Source organism: Grampus griseus (genome assembly GCF_964374135.1).
Source record: "Grampus griseus genome assembly, chromosome: 8".
Taxonomy (NCBI): Eukaryota; Metazoa; Chordata; class Mammalia; order Artiodactyla; family Delphinidae; genus Grampus; species Grampus griseus.
The window spans coordinates 88,110,752-88,135,657 of NC_139002.1; the positions used below are offsets into that span (position 1 = coordinate 88,110,752).

Below are 24,906 nucleotides of genomic sequence, written 5' to 3' on the forward strand. Positions count from 1 at the left end.
TCTGAAGGCAGTTACAGCTCACCAGAGGGGCCCGGAGGGCCCCCATGAATGCCGCTTCTACGGCCCTTTTCCAATTCTCATTAAGCTGGACAGCTTTAGTTTAAAAAAAGAAAAAAATCCCATCACAGACGCACATACCAGACTGCCATGAGCAGAACCAGGGAGAACCTTTCACCAAGTGAAGCAATTTCCTCATTCTGTAATTAAAGCAATTTGGGGGCTGAATGTGTTTATGGGCGAACTTGCTGAAGTAAGACAGAAGCGTTTTACAACGTGCATGTCAGAGGAAAATCAGAGGGTCTGGGCAGGACATCCCGGGTACCTCTCCATCATAAATACCGCATTACAGGTGAGTCAGGCCTGAGTCAAATCTCTATGCTGTGTCAAGTGCAGCATTAGAAGATGAGGAAGCTGAGGCATGAAGTCAGGCAGTTTTCCAGAGTCAGAGAGCCCGCTGGCCAGGGGCTGAACTGGTCCAGTCCCACTCCTTCTCCTGTTCCCATGTGTCTCCGGGGATGTACAGTGGAGCTGAACTCATGGCGCTAGTGTTCTTCTCCAGTCATTTTCTAGTTTTCTTGTTGTCATTGGAGTTTCTGTGTTAATGGTTTCAGTTTTCCTCTGGTTATACATTTACGAAGTTTTCCCAAAGTATCATATCACTGCATAAACTTTCCCGTCTCCCGCCAGGCAGCCCGTTTAGGCTGTTATGTCAGCACTTGCTCTGCAGAAGTCTGTGAAGAGCTAAGGGCCACAGGCTCAGGCTGCCTGTCCTTGTGCACCCCCAGCTCTAATACACAGCCCCATCTTCCTCCCCAGGCTCCCAGATCCTTCCTCCTCTTCATAAATGAGTGACCCGACTTCTCTGGAACTAAGATTTATATTTTCCAAGCTCAGCTGGGACTCAAGATCAATGTTCTGTTCAATATGGGTTTACCTTATTCTTAATGCTAACAAATCCTGTGAATTTAGAATAAGGTCACAAAACTCTGGTCCCTCTTGGTCCCCAGGAGCATGGAGAGTGCTAAGATTCCTGCCATCAGCTGGGCTCACCCACAGGTGACTGTCGTCAGTGTGAAAAGCCAAGGGAAGCTCAGAGCTCGTCTCTACATAGAGTATGAAACCCCAGTGCCCTTTTCCTTCAGCGCCTCTGTTTCCTCCTCTCTGCCTCTTGAAATGTGGCTTTCAAGGAGTAGGGCAGTCCGAGGCTTCACAGGGCCAGCCCTATCACTGTTTTGACCCCCAATCGTGTCCACATTGAAAGGCTGTTTATACAGCATCTTTTAACCACAAAGAGAGCCCGTGATGATGGAAATGCCACAAATGACAGTATCTTTAGCTAAGACTCAGGGTTGAAGGGTCTTCTAACCAAAGGACGCAGGAAGGTCTGCAACATCTTCTCGTATTCCCTCAGTCTTCAGAGAGCAAAAAAGGGTTAAGAACTTGTTTATCTGCCATCAGACAAGATGCTTCAGAATAGCGTCAGCTTAAGTCTGGACTGTTGAGACCACAAGAGGAGTTTGTAATCATGACTGATTATGAGGCTTCCTCCTCTGAAACCAATAAGAAGTACAATCAGCCAAGTCTTCCTTTATCTCCCTCATTTGTGTGCTCAATTAGTACAGTTGGACATAGATGCTGTTGCAAGAAGAGCTTCGCTGGGTATGATAGGGTGGCCAGCAAACCCTCAGAAATGAGGAGGATTATTTATTTATTTATTTATTTTTGGCTACATTGGGTCTTCATTGCTGTGCATGGGCTTTTTGTAGTTGCAGTGAGCGGGGGCTACTCTTCATTGCGGTACGCGGGCTTCTCATTGCGGTGGCTTCTCTTGTTGCGGAGCACGGAACCTAGCACGTGCTGGCTTCAGTAGTTGTGGCATGCGGGCTCAGTAGTTGTGGCTTGCGGGCTCTAGAGAGCAGGCTCAGTAGCTGTGGCGCACGGGCTTAGTGGCTCCAGGGCATGTGGTATCTTCCCGGACCAGGGCTCGAACCCGTGTTCAAGCCCTGCATTGGCAGGCGGATTCTCAACCACTTCGCCACCAGGGAAGCCCTAGGAGTAAAATATTAATTGACGTGAATTTTGTCGATGCTCTTGCCTGGAGATTTCTGCTCCCTGAGTCTTCGGTAAAGGTTCAAGGTTGGCATTAACACCAGTATCCCCTTGTTGCTCTAGGTGGAAACATCCCAGAAGGAGCATTTGATATATAAAAACAGCAGAATTAAGCTAGAGGCCCTTAACTTTCAGTCTGGAGTTATTTTTTATTTCCTCTAAACTTGGAGATTCTGAGATTGGAGAGGAAGATCATGGGGCATCCAGAAAATTCGATCCTTGTTAGAGAAGGGAACGTTCATTCATGAAATATTGAGGGGTGATAATAATGCTCATAATAGCTAATACTGTCTATGGTAAGTGCTGTGACTGCCAGTAGAGCCTAAACCCCTAAATTAAGGCTAATTATTATTTACTGGTTCCACAGATATTATAGAGAACCTACTATATGTGTGCAAAGCTGAATTTAGTGCTTACAAGAGAGAGGATTAGGTTATAAACATGACTGAGACAGGAATCTAGCCCTCAAGAAATTTAGGGTTGTCTGTACGGGAAAGTAGCTATATCAGTAAGTCTGCAACAAGGGAGGGAAGGAGGAGTGTCATGACATGGACCAGGTGAATTGCAGGGGGAGGCTGAGGCAGAGAAAAGTTATTTCTAGTTGGAGAGCCTCGGGGAGGGGAGAAGTCAGGGAGAAAGTGGCTCAGTGGCCATTTGAGTCTTGGAAGGCCAGCCAGGACGTGGACAGGAGGTCATGTTGGAAAGGACATAGCAGGCCAAGAGAGCTGCAGTTCTAGGAAGGAAGGACTGCTAAAAACATCTACCTGTACAGCCTTGTAACTAGAAAGACTGCTTTCCACTCTAAGCTCTTCTAAAGCATGATTTGATTTTGCCCTTTGTACACAAGTACCTCTGGCTCAGGGTGTCTCCTGAGGTTGTAGTTATGCTGTTGGCTGGACTGTGGTCTCATCCGAAGGCTCGTCCAGGGGAAGCTCGGACTCATGTAGTTGTCAGCAGGGTTCAGTTCCCTGTGGGCTGCTGGAATGAGGGCCTCAGCTCCCCACTGGTGGGCTGTTGGCTGGAGGCCTCCCTCAGTTCTGTCCCATGTGGTCTTCTCCATAGGGCGGCTCCCATCATAGCCTTCAGAGCAGGTGAGTGAGGGAGTGAGAGAGAGAGAGAGAGAGAGAGAGAGAGCATCTAAGACAGAACAAAGCCACAGTCTTTTTACAATCTAATATTGGAAGTGACAGCTCATCATTTCTGCCATATTCTATTCATTAGAAGTAAGAAGATAAGTCTAACCCCAATTCACAGGAAAGGGATCACACAAAAGCAAGAACCCTAGGAAGGGAGAATCAGAGGGCCCATCTTAAAGGGGCCCACCACCCCGGGTGATGGGGAAGGAACAACAGGACCCAAGGTCAGAGAGAATGTGGGGGGCTGCTCAGGGAGGGCCGCGTAAGTCTTCGTAAAGATTTTAGGTTTTATTTTAACAATTACAGAAGTGTGAAATGACCCATCTATAAGGATTCTTCACTGTAAAAGATTATAATATGAAACGATTGGAAATAGATCCAAATGCTCACCAAATGAGTTTTGGTTAAACAAATGATGGCATATCTCTACAAATAGCACATTACAAAGAGCAGCTATTCATTACAAAAAGTCAGAGCTGATTCCAGGCCTGGGGCTGGGAAATGCAAGATGAGCCTGAAACATCCCCTACCAGAAAGTAAACAAGTAGTCAAACAAACAAACAAACAGAATCATAGCGGTATTTTGAAAGGTTCCAGGAGCCAACCCAAAGAGCTCCCTGTGGCCAAAGTTGAAACGACTAGAACAACAAATTAAATAATAATAGGACTGGAGTCTAGCTCAGGGAGTGAAATAAATATTCATGAGTCCATCTGATGTAAATAAATAACCAACTAAATAAATAAGTGGGAGGAAGGGGCAAAGCTTCCTTACAGAAAAATTCCAGTTAATGAATGTAGAAGGAAGGAGAGAAGGAGAAAATCACCATTAGGACAACACAATAATAATTGCTGCAGGCAAAATCCAGGATGAATGCTAAAATTAGGGGGTGAAAGTTTAAGCAGAAACAGGGTATTTGCATAGTTTCAAAGGATCTCCTCCAAGATATTAATTAACTACAAAAGGAAAAAGTAACTTTACAGCATAGAATCTTGGCAGATCAATAAATACACAGCAGGCATCCCCTGACCAGACACACAGAGAAGGGCCCATTACCTCTGTGATATTCTTCTTAATAATGTATATAACTGCTAGGCCTCTTCAAAAGTGTCAAGGTCATGAAAGATAAGGAAAGACTGAGAAACTGTCACAGGTTCACAGAGCCCAATGCAGCATGGGACTCTGGATTGGATGCTAGGACAGAAAAAGAACATTAGTGAGGAAATCTGGCAAAATCTGAATAAATCCTATCATTTAGTTAATATAATTGTTCCGAGGTTAATTCTTAGTTGTGACAGTCATTCCATGGTTAGTTAAGGTGTTAACATTAGGGAAAGCTGCCTGTGGGGTATGTGGGCACTCTATTATTTTAGTAACTCTCCTATAAATCTGAACTGATCTCAAAATAAAAAAATTTTAGGGTTTCCCTGGTGGTGCAGTAGTTAAGAATCCACCTGCCAGTGCAGGGGACATGGGTTCGAGCCTTGGTCCGGGAAGATCCCACATGCCACGGAGCAACTAAGCCCGTGTGCCACAACTACTTAGCCTGCGCTCTAGAGCCCACGAGCCACAACTATTGAGCCAGCGAGCCACAACTACTGAAGCCTGCGCGCCTAGAGCCCGTACTCGGCAACAAGAGAAGCCACCACGATGAGAAGCCCGCGCACCTCAATGAAGAGTAGACCGACCCCGCTCGCTGCAACTAGAGAAAGTCCGCGCGCAGCAACGAAGACCCAATGCAGTCAAAAATAAATTTAAAAAAATAAAGTTTAAAAAAGCATATAGTCAGTGCTGTATAGGTAGTTATTAAATGGGCAAAATGTTACTTGTTTTTTTTTAAAAATTATGTAGTTCATTAAGTGAAAAAATTTTAATTACCATAGTGTCCAAGATAATAGATATTTGCTAATATATGTCTGGAATATTTCTGGAAGCCTACACGTATGTGCGTGCACACACACACACTCACTGGTACCAGTGGTTGCATCTGGGGAGGGGAATGTGGTGTCTAGGAGACAGATGGAGAAACAGACTAACTTTTCTCTGCAAACCCTTTTTTACCTGTTGAGTTTGGAACCATGCATAGATTGCCTATTCAAAAAATAAATGTTAAAAACCTAAGCAGCCGTGGTAGCCCTGAGGTTCCCAGGGGTCCTTGTCCATTGCCCAGTAACTCCCAGCCCATAGCTGTGCCCAGAATCCCCTGGCAGCCCGGCTGGCCCCCAGCAGACGTTCAGTAAATGGTTAATGAATAAGCGGGTGTCCTCCACTGTCGGCACATCAAAGGATTCATCTTTGTGTCACATCTGTCCTTCTGGGTCCTCTTATTTCTCCTAAGGAGGCCGGCTTGGGCCCTCTGTCAGTGACAGAAGCTTTGATTTCTCCCCTTGCTTGTTTTAACACATCCCCATTAATATTTAAAAATGCTTGCCTGAGCTCTCTAACCTGTCTTTGGTGTCTGGAGAGCATTTGACAGGGATACACGGATTGTAAGATGGCCCTGGGGATACGTGGTGATTATTTCCTCTTTAAAGAATCTGGCAGGTCATGGAATCCTCCACTGCCCCAGACCCTGTAAGTTATTCATCTATTATGGAAGAACCGGGTTCAGAGACCCACTTCCCAGGAGGCCCTCAGGTGTTGGAATGGAGCTTCCAGCACCTCGTCTTGGAGAACATTAAAACCTCCAGCCAACCTTCATCTCAGGAAGCATAGATACGTACCATCCGAGCACCTCTCAGAAGACAGGGTTGTAGAGTCAGGCAATATTACCTAACCAGCCAGGGAGGTGGTGGTGGCAGAGAACAGACAGATTTTTAACCATTCAAGGTTTTTCATATCCAAGATTGAGGCCAAATTTGCCGCGTTCTGTAGGAACATTTTAGTCACTTACTTCCATAGACAACAAAAAGTCAGAGCTGGTGAAGGCCGGGCTGGGAAGGGCTGTGCTTGACTTCTTCCTTGATTTCTTGGTTCCACCATTTACTTCTGTAGTGGTTACAGTCACCTTATCATGATTGCCACATTTGGGGTATTAGAGTAACTTCCCACAGGGACCGTACTCTGGATAACAGCAGCCGGTATCCCTCTTAGCTCGTTGCTTATTACAGTGTTCATCTGCTCAAGGATTTAAAATTAGACTTGCGTGGCCAGTCAATATTTTAGGCACTGTGGGCCCTAGAGTTGCCTGTCAGAACTATGCAACTCAGCCTTGCGGCACAAAAGCAGAAACGGACAGTACATAAATGAAAAAAGCTGTGTTCCAGTAAAACTTTATTTATAAAAACAGGCAGTGGGCCAGACTTCACTGACCTCTGAGCTAAAGCCTGGGGTACCAGATGGTAAATGGCTCAAGATCAGGTTGTGGAAGAGCTGAGGGCCAGATCAGAGAGGCCTCTCCGGGCCGTTGTTAGGAGGTTGGATTTTGAGTACAATGAGCAGCCATCTTATTTACTTCCTAAAAAGAACTTTCTAGATGCTGTGCAGAAAATCGATTGGCGAGGAGCAAGGGTGGAAATTGGGAGGCCAGCTAGGAAGTTCTTGTGCTAATCCATGCCACAATTTGGAAGCCGAATTAGCAAAACCTGCCTTTGGATATGAGTCGGCCATGAATGGAAAAGCGTTGGACATGAATGGAAAAGAAAAGGCGAAGACAGAGCTGATGCTGGGACTTCCGGCTCTAGGGTGGCTCGGGATGCCATTGTGGGGTCGTAATTGATATTTGATGGTATTTGTTTTCTCAGCCCCGTGCTAATGAGATTTTATTTGCTGCAACTATGGCATGCTTCAGATAGAATTTTCCTCTCCCCAGTTTTTAGGGTTAGCTTTTCCCTGCAGTGCTATCTGTTTATGGTTCTACGGCACTCACAAACTGATCAAATCACCCCACTTGAGTTAGCAGGATTCCGCTCTGGCCGCTGACACTACAGGCTCCATTAACCATTGTATTGTAACTCTCCAAGCCTCATCACCAGACCAGAAACCAACTGACCATCGAGTTCAAAGTATGTCTGCTAAGCATTTAATTTTGCAACTTCCACCAACCACGCCAGGTACATAGATACAGTACACCATAGAAACAGTAATTCTGTACAGCCCTCCTTATTCAGCAAATTCCAGGAGGCACGTATATCCATTTCAAGCACGTTGCCTGCAGGAGCCGCCAAGATGTCATATGCAGGAGCCTGAGTTGGCTGAAGCCACTCTGTACACAAGAGAGAGGAGCCCCTTTGATGGTTAGAATGATTACAACATTGATCCCAATGTCGCACGCCTCTCCCCTGCCAGCTCCCATTGGCTTTTGCTTTTTGTGGTCTGCAGTAGAAGACGTAGCATAGAACTACAGTACCCCCCCTCACTGCATGCCCTCTTCTGTTGATGTTTGTGAAGCCATTACACAATTGAGCAGAGTTCTAAAAATGCCACAGAGGCCCTAGCTCCCAATTACCCTTATCACTGAGTTTTGTTTGTTTGTTTGTTTTTGGTTTTTTTTGCAGTACGGGGGCCTCTCACTGTTGTGGCCTCTCCCGTTGCGGAGCACAGGCTCCGGTCGCGCAGGTTCAGCGGCCATGGCTCACAGGCCCAGCCACTCCGCGGCACGTGGGATCTTCCCGGACCGGGGCACGAACCCGCGTCCCCTGCATCGGCAGGCAGACTCTCAACCACTGCGCCACCAGGGAAGCCCTATCACTGAGTTTTGGCAGCAATCTGAATTTCTATTTTTTTTAAAAAAAGCCCTTTTCCACCTTAAATAGCCAATTAAGTTCCTTACCATCCAGCTAATTGTGTGATACTGCCCCGGGCCAGTGTCTTAGCAGAGGCCATTCATCACCACCTCACTCGCTGGCTGACCATTGGTGCTCTTCCTCATCAGAGCCAGAGAACGAGCTCTGAGCATGTACAGCAGTTCTTGGCAGGCTTCTGAGAGCTCTGGATCACGGGGGGCTCTCCTCCCTACCAAGCCGCCCTCCTCGCGGAGAGTGGCTTGTAAATTAGGGGCTACTGGTAACAGTTGGCTGGCTCAATAGCGTTTGTTGAAAATGCAGGGCTTTTTAGGGACACTTCCTGTCCCCTTTGCCCAAGGGTGGGCAAATGTGAGAGGTGGGGAGGACAAGAGCCCCTGGGGTCTCTTGGAATAAGAACCACTAGAATTCCCAGGGAGATATCCACTCATTCTATCTCCAGTCTTAGAACTTTCTCTTTTTTTCCCTCTCTCCCGTTTTGAATGTAATCTTAATGCGCTCATCTCTTGGCTCTCAATGGTCTTAGAGCCCTAGTTCCCTCCTGGCAGATGGATCCCCTCTCTAATTTTCCTCTGGCTCCAGGCCAGGATGCCTCCTGCTGTGGTCTGTCTGACTCTGGGCAGGCTGGCAGCAAGGATTTTCCCATCACCCTCCTTTCGGTTAATTTTAGAAACTTGCGTTGCCATGGCAATGGTTCAGTGGGGTTTTTGTGGTTCTCTTTTGATTCAGTCATTTGCCAGTCTGCCCTTTAAATTAAACTTTTTCAATCCACATCTAAATTGGGACAGGAGATGTGCTTGGAATGGAGATCCACAAAGGCACAACAGCCCCGTGGGATGTTTTTTAAAAAACAAGGAAAAGTCCAGGTGGATATAGGGATGCCCTTGGCTTACGATGGCCAAGACAGTTCCTGGACGCTTCCCTGCTTGAGAGGACGTGGCTGCAGGCTGGTAGAGGTGATCCTGGGGGAACCTGGAGAGAAGTGGGGCCCCAGGGCCTGTCCCACGTGAGCATCCCCAGGGTCAGGTCTCTGCTGTTTTGGTTCTGGCATCCCCAGCCATAAGCTCAAGGTCCAACCATCTGTCTGGGATCTGAGTGATAAATGAACATGCCCCCAGCCAGATATCCCTCCTTAGCTCTCAGCACAAACCTTGGAAGGCCTCAGCCTCCATGACCCTAAAATCCTGGCTATTCTGCCTGCTTCCCTCTGGGCATCATTTCCTCTTTCCCGCCAGTCAGCTCAGGCGTGCAGAGATCAGAGTCTTTGCACAGACAAGAGGAAGTCAGAGCATCCAGCTCACAATTGGTTCACTTGGCTTGGATTTAAAACAGCTTTTTAATGTTCTTATCAACTCTGTGGTGGGGCAGGTTTTTAATCCTGACATTACAGATGAGGCTTAGAAAGGTCAGGAGGGACTTCCCTGGTGGCGCAGTGGTTACTAATCCGCCTGCCAGTGCGGGGGACACGGGTTCGAGCCCTGGTGCGGGAAGATCCCAGATGCCGCGGAGCAACTAAGCCCGTGCGCCACAACTACTGAGCCTGCGCTCTAGAGCCCGCGAGCCACAACTACTGAGCCCGTGTGCCACAACTGCTGAAGCCCGCACGCCTAGAGCCTGGGCTCTGCTACAAGCGAAGCTACCACGATAAGAAGCCCACGCACCGCAATGAAGAGTAGCCCCTGCTCACCGCAACTAGAGAAAATCCTCATGCAGCAACAAAGACCCAACACAGCCAAAAATAAAATAAATAATAAAATTTTAAAAAAAGAGAGAGAAAGACCTGGTTCAGATAAATCCTTAAAAAAAAAAAAAAAGAAAGTTGCAGGAAATTGGCCAGCGTCATTTATGGGGTCTGTGGCTGAACCAGAACTCTGAGCCTGTCCATCAAACTTCCAAATGTCGGCTGACCATCACACACGCCACCTGTTGTTCGTTGGATGGACCCGTCCTCATTCATACCTACACCTCGCTTCCCTCCAAGAACAGTCAGGTACCTGATGACATTAGCAGACTCGCCGTTCCCAGGCAGGGACTTCACCTGCGTCAGCTCTAAGCTCCACAGAGATGCTACATGCTGGACGTTTATCACCCTTACTTTACAAATGATGAAAATGAGCAATAGACTGGCCCTGGGCATCAGGGGGACTCAAGCGCAAGTGGGATTTGGGCCAGACCTGGGGACATGGGTTGGATAGTCAGTGAGAAACTGAATATACAGATGGGCAGTGACCAGACCGTGTGTAAAAGCAGAACTCTCACCCCCAACCTCCAACAGCCAGCCCAGGAAGCCAAACAATAACCCCTGTAACAATGGACCCCGAACATCCAAGACTTGATTAGTAACTGACAGCTTCCCCAATTTTTGGCCCCATTTCCAGCTTAGGACCAACCAGAGGAAGCGAAATATTGTCCCCGCCCCCTCCCCGGCCGTTCCCATCAGATGCCCCGCCCGCCGCCGGCTTCCCTGGGCCGGTAGCCTCTGGTCAGAGCACACCCGAATCCCTCCCTTTCGGCCACTGTATGCTCTCCCACTCCTCTGCCTTCCTCGGAGTCTCTGCCAAAATGCAGGTGATGGTGGCTCACTCCCTTGCTACAGTGAGCTCTGCATAGATAGCCTTGGCTTTCTCATTTGGTTGCTTTGGTCCATTAGCAGGTCAGGGTCAGGTGGGCGTGGCTGCCAGCACGGAAGGCAAGTGTTTCCCTGCGTGGGGCGTGAGCACTGCGGTGCGGCGCTGCCCAGCACGGGGCCAGAGGGCAGCGGGTTGTCCCTCTGCCGCCTGCGTGTCGTCAAACGTGGTATAAAGCAAGATGTCACGGGGGTCCAGCAGAGGGGACAGCTTGTGAGGAGAGCACAGGAAGGAACCATTTCATTCCAACAGAGGGGACAGTGGAAGGCTTCACGAGAGTAGTGGCGTTTGAGTCAGGGCTGGGAGTCTGGTAGGGTTTGCAGGCTGAGACAGGGAAGGAGGGCAAAGGTCGCAGCCGAGGAGCAGGGGGCCCCGCCCTGAATTTTCTCACCAGCCAGTCTCCACACTCCTCCTCCCCTCCCCCTCCCCCACCCCCACCCCCACCCACGTGTACCGCTGACCCTCTGGGCTGCACTGGCTGAACCTCCTTACCCTCTGGCTCTGGGTGGGTTTGGCCAGGAGGAAGCATCAGCAAGAGGTTGGAGGGTAGAAAACAAAAGGTCAGAATATCTGTTCCCCCAGCTCCCTGCCTGCAGGCCACAGATTGGCGAAGGGCACATTCCTCCCCCAAAGGCCTCAGCTCCCATCGGGTCCCACCGGATTCCAGAAGCCACATCCTCACCCTCTCAGGCCTGAGGCTGGGAACAGCTTCCCACTGTCCCTTCATTAAACTCTTTCTGTCCCCCCTCTGCGCTGGGACCGAAACACAAGACCTCGGTGTGTGCAGAACGAATAGCCCTTCCCTGGGGTGCAGGGGACCAGGTCATTGTGTTAGATTTTCTGAAATCTCAGAAGCCATGAATTTGTTCATGGTCAATAAAACTCCCCCTCGGGGAGTAATGATTCTATTACCAGCCCTTTCTCCTAAATTATTCAGAAACTTTTCTGCACTCAGAAGCTCCAAGTGTGCACGCTCAGCATTTCCCTGGGTAATAAGGTTTACCAGACAGATGTAGCACCGAGGAGCTGATTATGCAGGGGCCACAGTGAACTCGAGGATCCGGAGAACAGACCCAGGGCAGCCTTGGGCTCTTTGCGCCTTTGAACAGGATCAGCTCCTGCCTGCTGGGTTTCGTCAGGTGTCAGGACGGCAGGGTGTCGGACGGCCCTCCCGATGGAGGGAATCCCTCATTTCACATGCAGGAGCTGCTGCACAGTCCGAGGCTCCTGGTGCTTGGCCTACTTCAGCCAGTGATGGGGATGCTGGCCCATAACTGGGTGTGGCCTGGGAGGCAAGTGCCTGTGCTGCACAGAGGAGGAGGGGCGCTAGGCAGTCGCCCCTCACCTCCTGCCTCTTAAGTTAGCAGCGACAGCCGCAGAGCTTCCTCCACCAGCTTACCCAAAGGTCAGGCATGCCCCAGTGACCTATGGAAAGACAACTTCTGGAATGTGATGTATGTTCTGTCCATCTCAGCAAAGCACCAGGGCTGGTGGAATAGCCACATCATCTCAGGAGGCATCACAGTATACATTTACCTGGTAAAGGCTCTGAAAAGTCCCGTAATGATAGCTATTAATATCTAGGCTTTGTTGAGTATTTACTATGTGCCAAAGTTCTAAACTCTTGTTTTTCATGTATTTTCCATAAAACAACCCTGTGGGGTGAACTCTACTATTATCCAGTTTCACGGATAAGGATTTTGAGGCACAGGAGGTAGAGTAACTTGTCCTAGGTCACACAGCCAGTAAGTGGCAAAGCCAAGGATTGAATCTAGACAGTTTGGTTCCAGAGCCTGCACTCTGAACAGCTACAAAGAAAGTGGTTTAATTTGTCGAATCCACTTTTTCTCATACCTCTTTGACCAAGGTACGCTTTGTCATGAAATACCTCTTACATCTCACAGAAGACATTTCAGAATATATTGATCAGAGTCATTGGAGTTATTGGAGCAATGATTCCATTGCTTATCATTGCTCATTGCTTCAATAGATAAGCAATGACTTATCGCTTATCCAAGAGAGATAAGGTTGGTGACAACTGGACAGGACAAGCGGGAAAGGGGAGGGGAGGGCGTATAGAACTACCTGGGACAGGGTGGTGACTTCTGGCATCAGACTCCTGGGTACAAATACTAGTTGTACCACTTGTTTGCTTTGTGACCTTCAGTAAGTTACTTAACCTCTCTGGGCTTCAGTTTCCCCATCTGTAAAAAAATGGTGGTCGTAAGGTTGAGGTGAGATCATACATACAGGATGAAGATTAGCAGTAGGGGGCCCGGTTCTTATGCCTCAGCTTCAAGGTTGCCCTCATCTTCTTATTCAATGTTTGACTCTTTCTGTAAATGGAGAGATTGTGAATTACTGTGTCTCAAAGTCAGTTTACAGATATCTAAAAATACGCGTGGAATACCTACCGTATTTACAAGGCTGCATTTGGCCCTGAGTAGGGCTCCAAGAAGGGGAGAGCCCAGCCTTTGCCCACCAGGAACTCCTCTTCATGGTGGGAGATAGGGGTGAACATGAAAGAAAGTCATACGTGAAGAGCAGGGATTCTGGAACCAGACTGGCTGGGTTTCTCCCTGTTCCCTCTCTAATTAGCTCTAACAAAGCTATTGATCATAACCCAGGTGCACGGAGGACTTGGGCAAGTGACTTAACCTACCTGCTCCCCCATTTCCTCCTCTGTAAAATAATGGTCTACTTCACAGCATGCTGTCTTTGGTTCCCAGGGCCGCCAAAACAAATTGCCACTACCTCAGTGGCTTAAAACAACAGAAATTTATGTTCTCACAATTCTGGAGACCAGAAGTCCAAAATGCAGGTACTGTCAGGGTTGGTTCTTTGTGGAGGCTCTGAGGGAGAACCACATCTCTCTCCTCACTTCTGCTGGCTCCCTGCAATTCTTGGTGTTCCTTGGCTTGGGGGCTGCAAGATTCCGATCTCTGCTTCTATCTCCATATGGCCTTTTCCCTTGTCTGTTTCTGGGTCTTCTCCTTTTCTGTCCCTCATAAGGACACTCTGAGAGTCCACCCTAATTCATCTCAAGATCTTTACCTTAATTATATCTTCAGAGATCCTTATTCCAAATAAGGTCACATTCTGAGGCTCCCAGTAGACATATCTTTTGGGGGGACACCATTCAACTCACTGCAGATGGTTTAAGGATTACAAATCAGAGGTCATACGTGTAAACACATAAGATATTGCTGATAGGATGAGAGCTGCAATGATAATCATTATGATGATATCATGATTATTACTCTGTTTTTGAGTTCCCAGCAAACATGGATGGTGGTTGTTAGTATTATTTGTATTATTATTTCTTTCAAATCAGGAGTGGGCAACAGGTCACAAAGCAAATAGCAATGCAACATTCCAACTCTGGACTTCTCTCCCCACATCCTCCAGGGGTTGGTACTGGGAAGCCAAGGTGGGGAAGGCTGCAGAGGCTGAATGCGTGGCTGGGGAGGGTGATGTGAGCCACTCAGGGTCCTGGATCTGAATAATTTTATAAGAATGACACAGCGACAGAGCTGGGTCGTGTTCAATCTGATGAGAGTATTGCAGAAGGGTTAGAGGACAAAGAGACTAAAGATAGTAAGAGCACAACGAGGTTTCTCCTCCTGGTCTGGGCCTGATGGAGACCAGAAGCAGAGTCTAGAGAAGCACTGCACAGCAGCAATTGACCACGCTTGGTGGCTCAGTGTGGACAGAGAAAAGGAGAGCGTTCAAGACAGCCCGGGAGACTAGATGGCCACGGAAACGCAGTCCATCCTAAGAAATCGTTGCACCAGTGACCACAGACTAATTTACTCAACCTCTGTGTTGGGCACTGAGTATAGAAGTAGACCAGCAAGCCTGGCCCTCCCCTCATGGCTCTCATGGTCTGGTTGGTCTGCCTGAATGTTGTTGTGGCATTGTTTGTCAGAGCGCCAAAAAAAAAAAGCAACCAAAATGTACATCAGTAAGGAATTGGTGGAATTGTGATGTGCCTATATAATGGGATACTACATAGCTCCTTCTTCACAAAGGTGTGCGTGAGTGAGGAAGATGTCCATTTGTAGAAATGTCTGTACAGCATGAAGAAAAGCACGTGTGTACATACACAAAGAAGAGTTTTGAGGGATCTGTACTTAGCAGGTCAGCAAACCACGGCCAGTGGGCTGAATCTGATCTGCTGCCTGTTTTTTGTTTGTTTGTTTGTTTTTTTAACCTTGCATTCTATTTGACACTACAGTTTTTGAAGCAATATCTAAATGATGTTTTAAAATAACTTTTGATCTATGAAAATTATGTACAGTTACATGATTATTCAGGCTTAATGAAGATATTCAGGCATTTTTACACATAAAAAATGTCAAGAAATAAGATCTTCCTGAAACTGAATTAAAAGAACACTTACAGGGCTTCCCTGGTGGCGCAGTGGTTGGGAGTCCGCCTGCCGATGCAGGGGACACGGGTTCCTGTCCCGGTCCGGGAGGATCCCACATGCCGTGGAGCGGCTGGGCCCGTGAGCCATGGCCGCTGGGCCTGTGCGTCCGGAGCCTGTGCCCCGCAGCGGGAGAGGCCACAACAGTGAGAGGCCCACATACCGCAAAAAAAAAAGAACACTTACAATGAAATCAATTGTAAAATGTAATAATTGTTTTCTCTGCCTTAGCTGGACGTTTTAAGAACTATTATCTCTTCCTGAAGGATTATTGATCTGAAGTGAATACATTCCTAAAAATTTTTCCTTGTTAAAATCTAACACATGGTCACCTACATGCATGTAATACAAACGTAATTCTCAAAATAAGAGAAGATAAACAATGGCTTGGAGGAATCTATGAAATGATAGTTTCTCAGCGGTTGGTCTGGCTGGCTGTCTTTTTTAATCAAGTTTGGGACACAAATACACTCATTCATTGATGTACTATTTGTAATGCTTTTGCACTACAGAGGCAGAGTTGAGTGGTTGTAGCTGAAACTGTATAGCGCACAGATCATAAAATATTTACTCTCTGACCCTTGACAGAAGATTTGCCAACCCCTAGTCTACACCAAACTGTGAACTATTTTTTTTCTAGTAGGTGTAAGGGGTGAGGGAGAGGTTGTCTGTCATGAACATTTCTATATTACTTTAAATTTTAATTCTAATATATTTTTGTAATCAGAAAAATTCAATTTGGAAGAAAAGAGAGCACGCAGGACTCACACTACCTGATTTTTTTTTTTTTTTTTTTGTGGTACGTGGGCCTGTCACTGCCGCGGCCTCTCCCATTGCGGAGCACAGGCTCTGGACGCGCAGGCTCAGCGGCCATGGCTCATGGGCCCAGCCGCTCCACGGCATGTGGGATCTTCCCGGACCGGGGCACGAACCCATGTCCCCTGCATCGGCAGGCGGACTCTCAACCACTGCGCCTCCAGGGAAGCCCACACTACCTGATTTTGAGACTTGCCGTAAAACTGTAGTTCTCAGCACAATTACTGGCATAAGGATTGGCGCGTAGCTTCATCAAACAGAATAGATCACTTAGAAATAGACCCAGCCTTGTATGCACAATTGATTTTCAACAAAGGTGCCAAGGTTATTCAATAAAAAAGGATAGGCTTTTCCACAAATGGTACTGGAACAATTGGATATCCAAAGGGATGGGGGGAAAGGACATTGAACTTCACCTTGTACCATAAACAGAAATTAACTTGCAGTGGATCATAGTTGTAAATGTAAGAGCTAAAGCTATAAAACGTCTCCTAGGCAAAGATTTCTTGGATAGAATACAAAAAACACAGAACACGAGAGAAATAATTAATACAGCGGACTTCATAAAAAAATGTGAACACTTATCTTCAGAAAGACACAGTAAAGTAGATGAAAAGCCGAGCCACCGTCTGGGAGAAAATATTTGCAAGACACGCATCTGGAAAAGAACTTGTCTCCCAGAACATCTAAAGGACTCTTACTACTCAATAATAAGTAGTCAGACATCCCAATTCTAAAATGGGCAAGAGATTTAAATAGGTGTTTCACCAAAGAAGATATACAGATGGCACATCAGCACACGAACAGATACTCGACATCATTAGTCATTGGGAAATGCAACTTAAAACCTCAGTGAGATACCACTGTGCACCTGTGAGCATGGCTGAAATTGAAAAGGCTAGCTATGTTACATGCTGGGAGGGTGCAGAGCAACTGGGAGAAGGCTAAGTGCTATAGCCACCTTGAAAAACAGTGTGATAGTTTTTTATAAATTAAGCATACGCTTCCCATACGACCCAGCAGCTTGCCCCTGGGTATATACCCGCCAAAATAGGAAAATATATGTCAGCACAAAGATATGCATTCCGGAAACTGCAAACAACCACTTCCCTCCCTTAACTGGTGGACGGATAAACAAATTGTGTTGCATCCAAGCAATGAATACTGCTCAACGGTCTAAAGGAATGAAATAGTAACACTCAGAGAAACCTTGGTGCACCTCAGAAGCGTTATGCCAAGCGAAAGAAGCCACACACAGTAGGCTACTTACTAGATGATTCCCTTACCTGACTTTCTGGAAAAGATGAACCTATCTGGACAGAAAAGAGATCAGTGATTCCCAAGTGGCTGTCAATGACGGGAGGGATGGAAATGTTTGATATCTTGCTTGTGGTGGTACTTCTTGGAATTGTTACGTTTGGTTACAACTCATCTAATTGTACATTTTAAAAGGGTAAGTTTTATTGTGTATCGATTATACCTCACTAAACCTGACTTTTAAAAATATTTACTCTGGAGAAAAGTTAATTTTAAAAATAATTTTTTTTAATAAATTTTTTAAAGAGGCAGTTGAGCTTTCAGGAGAATGGTAAGGCGTCGGTTTGAACAGGGCAGTGAAACTTCTAGAACAGGAATTCTGGACTCAGGGAGGGGTCCGAGTGAGTGAGTGGCAGTGAAACTCCCCCAGGAGCCCTCACACTACAGGGAGAGAAGGAAGGAAACCAGTAATGAAACCTCTACTCACATCAGCCTAGGCAAAGCCAGAGGAAGAGAGAAGATGCTTATTTTTTGACTGGATAAAACAGTATAAATAATACAAAGTAGAAAAGAGTAAACAATGAAAAATACGTCTCCCTCTTGCCTCTCTTCTCTCCCAGTCGTACCAGATCTGTGTGTCCTTCTAGAAATACTCAGAACATTCTCTACTGGACTTTTTTTGTTATTGCTCAGCTTATCACGATATCTTTCAGACTGTTTCACATCAGTCTATGTAGAGCTGCCCTAGTTTCTTAAATAGGTGTGGTACGTCTGGAGGCACCATCATTTATTTAGCCAGGCTGCAATTGACGGACATTTAGATCTTTCCTGATATACATGCTATTGCGAACAATGCTTCCATGAATACTTGTATTAATTAATACTTCTCATTTGTGTGAGTATATATATCTGTTAGATTCCTAAGAGTGGAATGGCTGGGTCAAAGGATATGTACTTTTTCTATTTTGATATGTATTGTTAATGTATGTTTGTTATTTTGATCTATATTGTTAACCCCATCACCACCCTGGGTTGTACTAATTTACCCTCCCACCAGCCATGCGTGAATAATTATACCTGTTTTCCCAAGTCCTGGCCAGCAAAATGTGAACTCAGACTTCGCCTTTGCCCAGTCTGAGAGGTGAATAATCGTATCCTGTAGGAAATGCAATTTGCATCTGGAGGAGGGAATCTTTTAGAAGCAAAGGAACCCCGAGTCACAGGTGTCAGTTGGTTTAGTCCTTCTGTCAGTCCAGATACCACCTCTGTGTGAATTAGAAGAAGGCCCTCCTCCTCAGGATGTTCCCATCTGCTCAAAAACTGTCGTGATAGGGCTTCCCTGGTGGCGCAGTGGTTGAGAGTCCGCCTGCTGATGCAGGGGACACGGGTTCGTGCCCTGGTCCGGGAAGATCCCACATGCCGCGGAGCGGCTGGGCCCGTGAGCCATGGCCACTGAGCCTGCGCGTCCGGAGCCTGTGCTCCGCAACGGGAGAGGCCACAACAGTGAGAGGCCCAAAGTTAAATAACTTGCTTGAGCAGCAGCTAGCAGTGACGGCCCCAGAATTCGACCCTTCAGCTCTGTGCTAGAGATGAAATAAAGAGGCTCTTCTCTTTTAGGCCTGAAATCTGAAACATACACACACACACACACACACACACACACACACACGTATATATATATATATATATATGTATATATATATATATATATACATATATATATATATATATACACCCAGAGGCTCCCACCCAGCTTTTAATTATCTAAGCTGAGAGCAGACAGAACTCCCTCAGTCCTTTCTCCCGTAACCGTCTGCAGCACGCTTCTGCCTCCCCTCTGGGATCTTGCTTGCTTCGTTCTATACAGTTCATCATTGAAACGGTGACCGACAGGAACTTGGAGAATCTTCTTAGCCTTTAGTCCATGTCTGAGTGTGACTGGAACGAAAATTAACACAGCCTGGAGCTTGAGGGGGAAGGTCTTTCTTTGTGTCAGATTAGGATGATGTGGGGAATCAGGAACTGTTTGTGTCGGGAAAGGAGGGGCGATGGTGTGTTGCATGGCACGTGGACTTTTGAAGGAGAAATATCTGGGTTCTCGTTCTGACTCCCCTGCTTAGTTCTTTTGTGCACTTAGACACCTTAATTCACCTCTGAGTCAATTTGCTCATCTGAAAAACAGGAATAATAAACTAATAATAGCACCTACCTTACCAGGGTGTGTGAATACACAGATTCTTTTTTCGTTGAGTTGGATGCATTTATTGGGTGTCGACTCTGTGCCGGACACCATCCAACTCACTGGAGATCTATGATGAACGGAGCCATGTGCGATCTAGTGATGCGGGGCCCAGGACCCGAGCAGCCAGCGGGCGGTGCTGCCACTTCACGCCTACACGCTGGCCACTGTGAACCCACGAAAACCTCTTCACGGCTTCAGAGGTTGAACGGGCCCAGGGTGTGGTCGCACACTTGCTCACTTAGGCTGCATTTAGATTATTTTTGCAGCTGGGCCGCAGCTGTGGGTAGTTGTGGCTCTTCCGCAAAGAAGAGGGGTCCCCCGACTTTCTACGAGGAGGGGCCGCTCTGGGGTCCCGGGCCAGCCTGGGCCTGGCCACCATTGCCAGGTGTGTCCTGCTGACGGGGAAGCCTCTCCCCTGAGTGTTTGCAGTGTGGCTCCTTAGTACACGTGGAGAGGAGGGGCCTGCAGGGCTGGGGCGTGTACCAGGCCTTCGTCCTAGGGCCTCTGAGGAAATGTGTGCCGGGTGCCTAGCTGGTCTTGGTAGGGGCTGCAGGGCAGAGTGTCAGAGGCAAGGCTCTGAGTCAGACCACAGGGCTCAAATCAGGCACAGCCCCTTACCTCCTAACCCTGTGACCCTGGTCAGGGGACCCAGGTTCTCCAAGCTTCCCTTTCTTCATCTTAAAAAGAAGGCAGTTACAGCACCTACTTCACGGAGTTGCTGTGAGGCAAGTAGCTGTGATAAAACACATGTTTGTATGTCTTGAACACCCGCAGCGTGTCAGCTGTTGTTCTAAGTGCTTGATAATTATGCACTCATTTCATGCTCAGGACAGCCCAGTGAGGTGGGGACTAATACCACCCCCATTTCACAGATGAGGAAATTACAGCACAGAGAGGTTGACCACTTCCCAGAGGGCACGCAGCCAGTCAGCTGAATAGCTTGAGTTTGAACCTAGTCTGGCTCCAGAGTCCATGATTTCAGCCTGTGCTCTGCTGGCTCTCCATCTTGAAAGCTTGGCAAAGGCCGGGCATTAAATAAATACTTTGCCGACGTAAGGAACCCCAGATACACTGGCCAGTGTTCCTCACGTATGTGATATGATAAATTTCCAGAGAAAAACTGATTTCTGTCACTGGAACTATCACTCCTGTTCCCTGGATATTATATTTCCCCGGGCTGATTTTTTTTTAACAACTTTATTGAGGTATAATTTACATGACATAAAATCTGCCCGTTTTAACTGTACAATTCAATGAGTTTTAGTAAATGTATCACTTTGCACAGCCATCACCACATCCAGTTTTAGAACATTTCCATTCCCATCACCCGAGCAAGATCCCTGATACCCATCACCGGTGAATCCCCATTCCCACCCCCAGCCCCTGGCAACCATTAATCGACTTTTTGTCTCTATAAATTTGCCTTTCCTGGACACATATAAATGGAATCGTACACTATGTGGTCTCTTGTGTCTGGCTTATCTTTTTTTTTTTTTTTTTTTGCGGTACGCAAGCCTCTCACTGTCGTGGCCTCTCCTGTTGCGGAGCACAGGCTCCGGACGCGCAGGCCCAGCAGCCATGGCTCACGGGCCCAGCCGCTCCGCGGCATGTGGGATCTTCCCGGACTGGGGCACGAACCAGTGTCCCCTGCATGGGCAGGCGGACTCTCAACCACTGCGCCACTAGGGAAGCCCTGTCTGGCTTATCTTGCTTAGCAAGGTTTTTGTTGTTGTTTTTTTTTGTTTGTTTTGGTTTTTTTAAACGTACTTTGAATATTATTTATTTATTTTTGGCTGTGCTGGGTCTTCGTTTCTGTGTGAGGACTTTCTCTAGTTGCGGCGAGCAGGGGCCATTCTTCATTGCGGTGCGCGAGCCTCTCACTATCGCGGCCTCTCTTGTTGCGGAGCACAGGCTCCAGACACGTGGGCTCAGTAGTTGTGCTCACGGACCTAGTTGCTCTGCAGCATGTGGGATCCTCCCAGACCAGGGCTCGAACCTGCGTCGCCTGCATTGGCAGGCAGACTCTCAACCACTGCACCACCAGGGAAGCCCGCTTAGCACGTTTTTGAGGCTCGTCCATGTTGTAGCATGCACCAGTACTTTTTATGGCCAGATTCTATTCCGTTGTATGGGCAGCCCACATTTTGTTTATCCATTCACCGACCTATGGACATTGGGGTGCTTTCCACTTTGCGGCTATCGTGAACCGTGCTCCTGCGAACGTTTGCATTCCCGTCCTGGGCCTGACTTTGCGGCAGATGGGTGCGCCGACTTGGTAACCTCTCTCCTTTTCTCTCGCCTCTGGGGCTTCTCAGAACCAGGCAGCGGGCAGGTGTTCGTGACCTCGGAGAACCAGCTCGTGTACTATCCCAGCATCACCTATGCCATCATCGGCAGCTCCGTCATCTTTGTGCTGGTCGTGGCCCTGCTGGCTCTGGTCCTGCACCACCAGCGGAAGCGCAACAACCTCATGACGCTGCCAGTGCACCGGCTCCAGCACCCCGTGCTGCTCTCCCGCCTGGTGGTCTTGGACCACCCTCACCGCTGCAACGTCACCTACAACGTCAACAATGGCATCCAGTACGTGGCCAGCCAAGCCGAGCAGAACGCGTCTGACGTGGGCTCCCCGCCCTCCTACTCAGAGGCCCTGCTGGACCAAAGGTGCGTGCTGGGAGAGCCTCGGGGAGGGAGGTCATCCCACGCAGGGGCGGGCGTCCATGTGCGCGTGCCTGGGATCCTGGTCTTACCAGGAGCCTGCATTCAGCTGCAAAGGCGGCGGCAGCTTTTGACTTCTACTGAGTCTTCGCAAAACGATTCACGTGTATCATCGCATTCAGTCCTCACAGCCACTCACCGAGGGAGGTTCTATATGTGCCTCAGTTTTACAGACGAGAAAACAGAGATTTTTAAGTTACTCACCTGAAGACATACCGCTAGGATCCTGGCCAGTTCAGATCCCTCCTCCTCCCTGGTAATGCCACACGGACACACGTCCAGGACCCTGACCAGCTCTGGACACTCACCTGCTACCGCAGAACAGTGCCCAGTATATACTCGAGGTTTGGTTCCTATTTGAATGAATGAAATGGATAAGTGAGTGAGTGAGTGAATGAATGAGTGAGTAAGTTCCTTAACTTTGCTTGGCTTCATCTATAAAATAAAGGAGGTGGCGTAGAGAACTCTCAAGCTTTGTTAAGCAGTAGAACCTTCATCACAGGTGGAGCTGTACAAGGAACCCCAAAATATAAAGTTAAAACCCAGAGTTCTGTAGTTGGATCCAGTAGTAGACCTCATTCCTGCCCGCTCAGCCTTCCTCTCTCCTTTGGTGACCTCCAAGGTACCCAAAGAACCCACTTTGAAGTCCCGGGACTACAGCTACCTGAGTCCCCCTTGGTTCTCAGCATCCCCTGCCCTGCAGGGACCCTGCTCAGCGTTCCTCTTCCACTGAGCCCAGGACTCACCAGGTGTGGCACGAGGCATTTTGCAGGCAGTGTTCCTGGGCTAACTGGGCTCCTCCTTGAACCCTCTCCGGTGGCAGCTCTTGTATTATTTAATCTTCCTTTTCCTTCCTCATAAAAGATAAACAAAGCTCCAAGGAGCGGTGCTTAAGGACATCTTCGCAAATAAGCATAAGAACACAAGACCTCACTCATTTGGACCATCCATTGTAGGGCAAGGTTAAAACTGCTGCATCTGGAGACAGAATTCCTGGGTTCAAATCCTAGCACTGCTGCTTACTAGTTGTGTGTGATCCTGTGCAAGCCATTTAATGCCCCTTTGCCTCAGTTTTCTCGCCAGTACAATGGGCATGAAAGTAATGGCTCTCTCCTAGAATTCTCGTGAGCATTAAATAAGGGATGTAAGGTAGGTGGCGCAGTGCCTGACTCGTAGTAAGCCTTCCATAAATGAGAGCTGGAAAATAAAATGTCTTTTAAGTTATTTCACTGCAAGCAAGGTGTCATTATTACTCCCTTATATAGATAGGGAGACTGAGGGTTTGAGAGGATATCCTCTCACCCAAGTCCGCACAGCCAGTAAGAGTGGGCTTTCAGTAAGGACCCCCAGTTCTGTGGACTGTCAGGGGCTCTATCGAAACACCAGGCCAGGTGAAGCCCTGCCAGACCACCCAGGATGAGTCGGGGAGTATTTAGAATTCTCCCTACCAAAGGTTGTGGTTTTGGCACTGTCCAGTTGGCACAGGCCAGGCAGAGCACGCTGACCTGTTCCTTTCGTCTTCTTACAAATCACTGGTTTTCCTAGTCCTTGGATTGCCTTTCTCCTTGGAAGGAAAATCTCATCCCCGATGTCAGCATCCGCTCGGAAAAGGGCAGACGTTGGCATTGCCTGCCGTGCCTGGGCTCCTAATGTTTTCTCTTCCCCCTCCTCTCCCCCCTTTCCCCCCACCCCGCCCCATCCTGCTCTCTCCATCGCAGACCCGCATGGTACGACCTCCCTCCACCGCCCTACTCTTCAGACACCGAGTCTCTGAACCAAGCCGACCTGCCCCCTTACCGCTCCCGGTCTGGCAGTGCCAACAGCACCAGTTCCCAGGCAGCCAGCAGCCTCCTAAGTATGGAAGACACGGGCCACAGGCCGGGGCAGCCTGGCCCACAGGAAGGCACCACGGAGCCTAGGGACTCTGCACCCAGCCGGGGCGCCGAAGAAGTATAAAATCCAGCTCTTCCAAAGTCCACATGGGCTCATCTGCTCTGACTTGTTACCATCCTAACAACTTGTGCTCGTGGGAAGCTCCTCAGGAGGCCTCAAGGAGTGACGTGGGGTGTCAGCTCTCTCTCCGTTCACCTCCTTCCCCAGATTTCAGGGATGTTCTCCGGAGGGCGACCTGGCACTGTTCTGGCCTCTCAGTTGCCCTGATGTATGTGCATCTTTTCTGGGCAGTTACTCTTCCTTCGGGGCCCAGGATCACAGCCTCACTCTGCACATCATTCTGTTACTGCTGGAACCTTGCTGAGCAGGTGGCCGGAGAGTGCGGTACTTAGGTGGCCCTTGAGAAAGCAGTGTTTGTGCCGTATGGGGTGTTCAGAAGGGCAGAGGACACTGGACCAGATTCTCTGTGGGCTGCTTCCTTAGAGCTCCATTTGGAGATTTGGGTTGGGTGGTCCTACCGGGAGGCTGTCATTGGATGGCCACTCTGGAGAGAATCCAGGGGAGCATCAGAACCCGCCTTGCACTAGGCTGTTCATTGCTCTGGGTCGGGGCCAAAGAACCCTGTTGCCGTGAGTCACGCCCTTCAGAAGTCAACAGTGTCATCCTGGTTTTCTGAAGGACTCTGAAACCATCAGGTCTGGATAGAGTCTGGATTTAAAAATTTGTCCGAGAATGCTCGTTTTGAGAGCTTTCTCCAGGATCATATATCATCGGCCTCATTCCAGAGCAGGCAAGGTGCCCCACCATGAGTTTATCTGAGTTCTCAGCTCCTAAAGTACAGGCTGCCAAGATCCTGGGTCTGCTTTGGTCCACAGTCCTTTCCCTGGCTTCTGGATCGTCTCCCTCCCAGCTGTGACCTGCCCGTACAACAAGGGATGAGTA

General features: G+C 48.2%; 1 protein-coding gene across 3 annotated transcripts in view; it reads left to right on the top strand.

Moving 5' to 3' along the window:
* Positions 1 to 24,027, top strand: part of LDLRAD3 (low density lipoprotein receptor class A domain containing 3) — a gene marked incomplete at both ends in the record, with an annotated part of 253,970 nt that extends 229,943 nt beyond the window's left edge. For all 3 annotated transcript variants that reach the window (XM_082659578.1, XM_082659579.1, XM_082659580.1), the window contains 2 exons: positions 21,672 to 22,017; positions 23,790 to 24,027. In XM_082659578.1, the coding sequence (XP_082515704.1) occupies positions 21,672 to 22,017; positions 23,790 to 24,027 (584 nt within the window). The remainder of the gene's footprint in view (positions 1 to 21,671; positions 22,018 to 23,789) is intronic.
* Positions 24,028 to 24,906: the final 879 nt, after the last annotated feature.